Source organism: Chenopodium album, chromosome 19 (genome assembly GCF_948465745.1).
Source record: "Chenopodium album chromosome 19, dcCheAlbu1.1, whole genome shotgun sequence".
NCBI lineage: Eukaryota > Viridiplantae > Streptophyta > Magnoliopsida > Caryophyllales > Amaranthaceae > Chenopodium > Chenopodium album.
In genome coordinates, this window is record NC_137852.1 from 38,972,372 (window position 1) to 38,980,988 (window position 8,617).

Below are 8,617 nucleotides of genomic sequence, written 5' to 3' on the forward strand. Positions count from 1 at the left end.
AACTGAAATGGACATTTTCAAATAAATAAAGCCACTTTCAAAAACAGAGAGAAAAGAAATTAATTAAAACTAAACCGCGACACTTGACTTTCGAATCACTTTCACCTCATTCGATTATGTTTCGACGCACAAGGCATTCATCACTGGGTTTGGTTTTTGGGGAGACACAAATGGGTGTCTACACCACTTTTCATATTTCGTTCAAATTGTATGAAATGATTGAGCCTATTTCGTGTGTCACCTAACTTCATCCGATTCATGTTCATATTCATTAGATCTCGGAATATTGTTCACTAATTGATTGTGTAAGTAATTCGAATAAACAAAGGTATAAATTATTTCTGGAAATTAGGTGTGGAAGAAGGTGGAAAAGAAAACAGGTAAAAATATCGTGAAGATGATTTTAGCTTAGAAGGGTTTTTATGGTATTTAGGAGGGGTATATAGTAGTAACTAGAGGTTGCGTTTAGCAATCATGTTTTTGTTATAATTATCATATGTATGTACTCAACTTATGCTTGATTCATACTTTGTTTTGTTGTTTCCCTTATCTTTGCCTTGGCTCTGAGACCACCCAATTCTGGCGAGCAATTGGAAAGAACAAAGAAATCATGTAGACAAGTGTTGGGCTCCTTGGGTTTTGAAGTGATAACAAATAGCTTAGCACTTGTTGTAACGAGCCATTTCTGAAAGCTCTTTCAGTTGTTAGCAACATTAATATAATACCCCTCATGATTGCTTTAAAAAAAATATTTAATATACTACTTATATCAACAAGATGCAGTTCATATGCTAAGATACCCCTCAATTAAGCGTGCTTAGCTTGGCTGCGAATAGTCTTGGGATGGGTGATCTCCTGGTAAGTTTTCTCACGGTGTGCATGAGTGAGGACAAAATGCGCCGGAAGAACTTGTGTTATTAATATGTGGGACAGTTGTTGGCTTTTGATGTGCATTTCGTGACAATAGGCCCCTCCCTAATTTGGGATCGGGGTGTTACATTAATGAGTGGAAATATGTAAATAAATATTGTTAGTGGTATATTCACACACTTTTATTAAGAGTTAAATTAAGGCAATTAACATTAAAAAGGACAATAATATAATTGTGTAGATAGTATTTTTATGAGTTATCTAAAACTTTTAAAATAATAGCGATTTAACACCTAAAAAAAATGAAAGAATAAAAAAGAATAAACTAGTATTAGATTCTTATACATTATGTTTGTAATATGAAAATTCACTTTAAACTTTTAAATAAGATAAACTACATACGTTAATCAAAATGTTATATAAAAAAAAGTTAGAAATAATAAACAACATAAGGATGGAATTCTTAAACTATCTGTTACATCAGTCATCAGATATTCTAGGGAGAAAAAACTGATGTTTGTTTTCAATTACAGCAAAAAAACAGAGAAAAAACAATAATGGTGCAGTTTAAGAACAACTAGTGTTATGCTCCTATAAATTGTTTCTTCAAATATAAAAGCAAGCTTAAGTTCTTGTGTTAGTACAAGTTTAGGCTTGTTCTGGACCGCTAGGCAGCTCTTCATAACCATCATGGTGCTTAGATGGATACCCGAGGTTGTCGACTGGGATACATTTCAGCACAACAGCTACTAGTAAGCTTACTGCTCCAATTCCTACACTTAGTAGCCACAACTTCCAGTTTAGTGGCACTGTGTCTGCGAATGTGCCTAGAAACTCGACGATTATCACTTGAAACATGACTGTAGTGGATATGATAGCCAAGAAAACCCAATTTCCTAATATTCCTTTCACTACATTTATCTTTTCCATGTCCCTGCTATTGATTTCATTGAATACCTGAAAACAACAATGTGTCATTCAAAATGAATTATAAAAAAATCACAATTCACATTAACATACACGTTGTTATGTTTGTGCAGTTGAGGCACAAATGCAAGTTAGACTAGGAAAAATGACCTAACCCAAATCCGGCCTATGAAAAATTACATGAGATTGTACATAACCCGAAATTGTACATACTCTGGAACCCAGGCTAGCAGGATTTAAAACAACGACCTAAAACAAACAAAAATCTTGATGGCCTACCAAAACTTGGTACAAAAAATGCTTAAAGTTAAATCTACAAAATTAAATTGACTGACTCGAACATGGCAAGTTGGCAAATCTATACTAGACATGTTTAAGGTGCAGGTGCTTCGTGCCATTTATATGGAAATTGCAGGGTAATCTAAAATGCAAGTTAGACTAGGAAAAATTGTTGAAATAATAAAATAGAGATGAGAGAAGGGAAAGAATAATAAAAGTTGTATTTAATCCATTTAAAATTGTACTACATTGCAACATATATATATAGTGCAAAATATAACTAAAAATAAGGAGCATAATCCCATGATTATTGATCATGCTAACATTAACCCCCACTAAACTATCCCACTACTATTATGATTCCACTAACATTAGGAGTTAACTAACCACTAACAATTTGAAGCAAATATTCCAACAAAAATGACCCTACCCAAATCCGACCTAGGAAAACTTGACTGGAATGACCATTATAAGTAAAATATTGCATCATGAACATGAAAATTGGGATTGACTAACCCACCTATGAAAAATTACATGAAATTGTACATAACCCTGAAACCCGACCTAGTAGGGTTAAAAAGACGACCTAAAATAATGAAAAATGTGGAATAGCCTACCAAAACTTGGTACAAAAAAATGCTTAAAATTAAACATTAAAATTAGATTGACTGACTCGAACTTGGCATGTTGCAGATCTATAACTAGACATTATTAAGGTGCTTCATGCCAAATTATATGGAATTTGCAGGGTAATGTAGTTTATATGTGTTAGAATATCAAGCAACATCTTATTACCTGACAGAAAACAAAGGTGTTGAATATGAAGGTGTTAAGAGTTTTAGTGGCATTATGTCCAGTGAGACCTAGGAGATGTTCGCCGCCAAACTGGAGAACTCCAAGTGCAACCAACTGGTAGATGCTGTGACCAATTATGTTCCTCCACATAATGTTGGTTATAAAATGTGCATCTCTCCCAACAGGCGGCCGCTTCATCAGTTCATCATTAGGTGGCTCAGTGGCTAGTGCTAATGCTCCTAGAGTGTCCATAATCATGTTCACCCAAAGCAATTGAACTGCTGTAAGAGGAGCAGAACCTGCAGTATTTGGAACATTTTATACAAAGCAATCTGATTTTGTGAATTTGAAATTGGTTATTTTTACTAGATATAAATATAAATGGGTAGCATAACTGAGCTTTATTAGTTTCTTTAGAAAAGAAAAATATAGATGTTAAACGAACCTGTAATGCAAGCAGAAGCAAAGTTTGTGACTAGAGCAACTATGTTAACTGTTAATTGGAACTGTACAAACTTCTGAATATTTACATAAACAGAACGACCCCAACGAGCAACCTTTAGTATGGTTGCAAAATTGTCATCCATGATTACAACATCAGCATTTTCTTTGGCAACCTGTAAGAAAATGGAGTAAGAAAAGATATTGTATAACTCAAAAAAGCATATAATAAATCAAACTAATCAAAGTTATAACATTTAAACAACCTCAGTTCCTACAATTCCCATGGCAAGTCCAATATCTGCTTCATGCAAAGCTGGGGCATCATTAGTCCCATCCCCGGTTACTGCCACAATTTCTCTGTTCTGCCTCAATTGGGTGACTAGTGTGTGCTTGTCCAATGGCATTGATCGAGCCATAACCTGCAAAGTCATATAATGTGTAAATATATATGAACTTTTCTGTATTTTATAAGGTAACGAGAACAAGGCCTTAAAGTACGTGTTAGCAAGACCACCCTGAGATTATAGGATAGGGAATGCTAGATTAATCATTGATTTGCTATATATATACTCGTACCTGCAAATTTGGAATAATATCTTGCATCTCCTTGGGGCTCATATTGCGAAACTCTGGGCCTTCGATTGCTAAACCAGAACTAGTTAAGATCCCACATTCTCTTGCTATGGCTTTAGCAGTGTTAATATTATCCCCTGTAACCATCCTTACAGTTATCCCGGCATCTAAACAAGTTTGAACGGCTTCCTTAACTCCTGGACGTACAGGATCCTTTATCCCAACGACTGCGATCAATGTAAGGTTCTCTTCGGGTATGTTGCAATCCTCACTTGATTTTTCTTCCATGTCTTTGTAAGCAATGCATAGGGTTCTTAATGCATCCGAAGCAAATTTGTCTATAACATCAGTAATATTCTGTCTCATAACTTTAGACAGTGGTACAGGTTTCCCATTAGGATCTAAAAGCTTGTCACACATTTCAAGTATGATTTCTGAAGCGCCTTTGCTAAAGGCTCGAACACCACCTGAAGGTAGAGTTGCAAGAATAGACATCTTTTTCTTAACAGAATTAAATGGCTCAATCTTAAGTATCTTCGATTCCTCTTGGAAGGTAGTAAAATCGCCTCCAAGTAGCAAGCCAAACTCTAAGATTGCTCTTTCGGTTGGAGTTCCTAATATCTTCGGCCTTTCCCCTGTCTCCCCTTTAACAACTTCAGAGCCTGTATTAAGAAATATGGCTTGTAGAAGTATATCCAAGGCCCTACTACATATCGAGGATTTCACAGCTTCAGCATTGCTACTTGTGCTGGAGATTTCCTTAACCTGTCCATGTACCCATAACTTAGTAACCACCATATGATTAGTAGTTAAAGTTCCTGTTTTATCAGTACAAATGCAGCTTGCAGATCCCATTGTTTCGCAGGCTGAGAGATGTCTGACAAGCGCCCTGTCATTCATAAGTTTCTTCATAGCAAATGCAAGACTCAAAGTCACAGCTAATGGCAGTCCCTCAGGTACTGCAACAACAACAATGGTAACAGCAGTTGCAAAATAGTTTAATAGTTTCAAAGCATCCTTTGAGGACCAACTACCCATCTCATGTTGGAACGATTTCTCCACTGTAAACCGGCCTACCAAAACCAAGAATGTCACTACTGCAAATCCTAAACCAATTTTTCCAATAATAGTTGCTACCCCGTTCAGCTTAACTTGTAGCGGTGTCTCCTCTTCATCACCATCGTTGAGTGTGGCCATCAAAGACCCCCACTCGGTCCTCATACCAACAGCAGTCACCAGCATTTTAGCTGAACCATCTTGTACTTTAGTACCTGACAGAAGAAAAGGTTTCTCTTTCGTTACATGAACTGGCTCACTCTCACCTGATAAGCTCGATTCATCAATCGACAAGTTATAGCCAGAGATAAACAGTCCATCTGCAGGAACTTGATCTCCTACTGACAGTACAACAACATCTCCAACAACCAAATCATAAATCGAAATCTGTTGCCTTTTACCATCTCTTGTAACATGTACCTTAATGTTTTTCTTTTCTTTGTCCAAGTCTTTGAACTGTAACGATTGCTTATAATCACTGATAGCAGTCACCATAACAACCAACACGATACTTAGTATAATTCCTGAGCCATCATACATACCTTTCGGCCACCCTTCTGTTGCTAACCCGACTCCTACAGAAACAACAGCACATACCAGTAGAATGATTAAGGTCAAATCTTGCAAAGCATCCCAAACAAAGCTCCAGAAAGATCTTGCAGGCTTTTCAACAAATCGATTAGCACCAAAGATATTTTCTCGTTGTTCTGTTTCATTTGAGCTAACTCCATTTTTAAAAGACGCTGAAATCTTCTCTGCAATCCCTTCTACTCCACCATGAGCATTAAGGTCTCGTGTATTGTGACCTCGAACAACTGACGCTAGCTCGTCTGCATGAATTTTATATCCTGCCTGTTTGGCTTCTTCTGACAATGTGAATTCATCTTTCCTGCCCGCTGTACATAACAAAGAAATTGAACAAATAATGAGGCTAATAGATAAAAGAAAATAGACGTATATTGTACACATGAATCTTTACACATAACACGAGTAGTTAGCTGTTGTACCATCCATGAAATGTAGAGCAGCTTTCTGTACATACAGAGCAACTCGTATTTTTTCCTGGAAGATCAAAACAGAACATGTTACTTCAATGAATGAATGTTACTAGACATTTTAACAAATTTATTTACATGGATGTATGTCATTTACACTTTCTGCATAAGAATTAGATATGAAAAATTGACTATGAATGAACTGAAAAACATATACATTTGGAAGTCTAAGAAATGCTTCTGTACATAATTTTCGTATACGTTATGCAAGACATCAATAGTATCATCTTGAGCCCGATTCAGTTCACTTTGTATCAATGAAGTTCAATAAGGGCTAATAAGTTTGGAAAATAATTAAATAACGAAAAACATCCTCCTTAGGGACCTGGCTTTGTCATAATCAAGTACATTACCCTAAGCTAACCCGTAATATCATTATTAATCCTACATTAACTGAGCAAATACAATATGTCAACACATGGAGTACAAGACGTCCAATACAACATCACATGATTATGCTCAATGAATTCAAGTAATCATGTGGAAACATTCATTTCGAGTCCACACGAACTCCATTTCAAAATAGTTGACACTTTTTTTAGCCGTTTATGCATAATTGACACATACATTTCTTTTTTGGATATTAATGAACTACTAACTACCATAACCCATTGAGAGGGAGGATTAGCTCAAGTGGTTAGAGCTTCCCTCCCGATTTCAGGAGATGAAATCAATTCTCATCCCTGTTCTTGTGCCTCTCTAAAAACTAAATAAAACTACCATATATAACCTAATTATTTTCCCCACTCTCACATGTCTCACTTTCACACAATATAAGTGAACTATTAACTTAAATTTATGTACATAGTACATTAAATAACTCATTTTAGGATCTCCACTTACCATCCTTAAACTACCGGTCCATATATAAATGTTAAATATCTCAAAACAGAAAGAAAATATAGTTCAACATGATTTAAAACATAAGGAATATAAACACAATTTTCACATTTCAACTTAGACTTTAAGGAACAATGAGCGTATATAAAATGAACAACAAACACTACAGAGTCTCGTTTTTAAAGTACGTACTCCCTCCGTTTTTCTGTCATACCCATTTACTTTAAAATGTGTCATTCTAGGTCCAATTTACGATAAACGAAAGTAATTCCATAAATAGACCTCAAAGGTAGTTTTCTTAACAAAAAATGCATAAAGCAGCATGTACACTGATTTGCCTGCGTCATACAGTATTATTTATTCGTAGATGCTTCAACTTCCACACCTTAATTGACAAGTCATTCAAAAAAAATGCAACCATACTTTTCCACTTCTTGAATACCTAATTTAAATACCTAATTTAAGACTTTTCCACGTTACAATATGCTATTACTAAACCACCATATTAGTAGTCGTGTACTCGTGTTTAGGTGCTTTGTAAGTTGTAACAACAATTGTCAATTTTGTTGCGTTAAGATCTACATTTCGATGTAAATTCTACTAATCAATATGTTAATACTTAATATTTCTAAAATAATATGTAGAGGAAAATAAACATTTCAAATCAAACAATTACACGTCGAGATGCACGGCTATGTACACGATTGCGAAAATTATTTACTATCTCTGTTTCATATTAATTGCAACGATTTGACATAAAGTAGTATAAATCTGTTGCAAATAACATGAAACGAAAGTAGTATAAATCTATAAAATTAAAATTAAAAAAAAAATTATATTCTTGATTATACCAAACCAAAAATTGTTTAACATTAACCGTAAAAATTAAAAATTCAAATGTCAAAAAGTTTTTTTTTTTTTCATTTCCGGGTATAATGGGAGACTGTAAAGTGTTTATATACATGCAACGAAAATACAAAAGATTCTTATATACACTCGGGTGCAAAGTGTATCTAGGTTATTTTCATAACAATGCAATCAAAGTAAAAGTCATTCTAGGAAAATAAAGAGAATGAAAAAAAAAAAAAAAAAAAAAAAAAAAAAAAAAAAAGAGGTTCTTTTAGAAAAGTGATGAATATGGTGAAAAAGAATAATAAGAAGAGATGATAACCTGAAGTTTAAGTCGTTTACGGGCGGCTTCTTGGCGCTTAGCAAGATCGGCCACCATACGAAAGCGACGGCGAGGATTTTTAACGAGCCAAACAGCTGATCTCCATCTCCTCAATGCTTCTTCCGAAGGTCTCTTCGGATCAACATCAAAGTTTTCCCTCAAATATTTCTCCATCTTATGAAAACTCATAATAATATTGTTGCTTATGAAAATATAACATATAAATTAAGAAACAATAAGATATATAGGTTATAATAACAGATGAAGTGAGTTGAGAAGAGTGACAAAACTTATCTTATGTTTTTTTTATTTTGTTTTTTTTTTTTTTGGAAGAAAGAGTGACATTTGAATAATTACATGGTTTATGGTAATTCTATAACAAAAGATCCGATTCTAAGGGGAGGAATAAAGCACTATATATAAATAGTGTTATTTAGTTGACCTATATAAGCATGGAAAATGGGAGTGTTGTATGGGTAGCAGGAAACTGTGGAGTTGTTTTGTTGACAAAAACATAAAAGTTTTATTTTTGGAATTTACTCTCCACATATAGAGAGAATTTTTAATCTAGTCTTCGTTAAGGCGCTAACTTAGTGCAACTTTTTGT

The 8,617-nt window shown here is 34.6% G+C and overlaps 1 protein-coding gene across 1 annotated transcript; it reads right to left on the reverse strand.

Annotated features, from left to right (window-relative positions):
* Positions 1-1,379: 1,379 nt before the first annotated feature.
* On the reverse strand, positions 1,380-8,355 carry LOC145595477 (putative calcium-transporting ATPase 11, plasma membrane-type). The gene is made up of 7 exons (XM_081651896.1): positions 8,011-8,355; positions 5,952-6,006; positions 3,892-5,840; positions 3,579-3,734; positions 3,317-3,488; positions 2,872-3,170; positions 1,380-1,827 (listed from the first exon to the last, which is right to left on the reverse strand). The coding sequence occupies exons 1-7, from the start codon at positions 8,197-8,199 to the stop codon at positions 1,519-1,521; spliced, it is 3,129 nt and encodes a 1,042-aa protein (XP_081508022.1). The 5' UTR covers positions 8,200-8,355; the 3' UTR covers positions 1,380-1,518.
* Between the last annotated feature and the right edge of the window lie 262 nt (positions 8,356-8,617).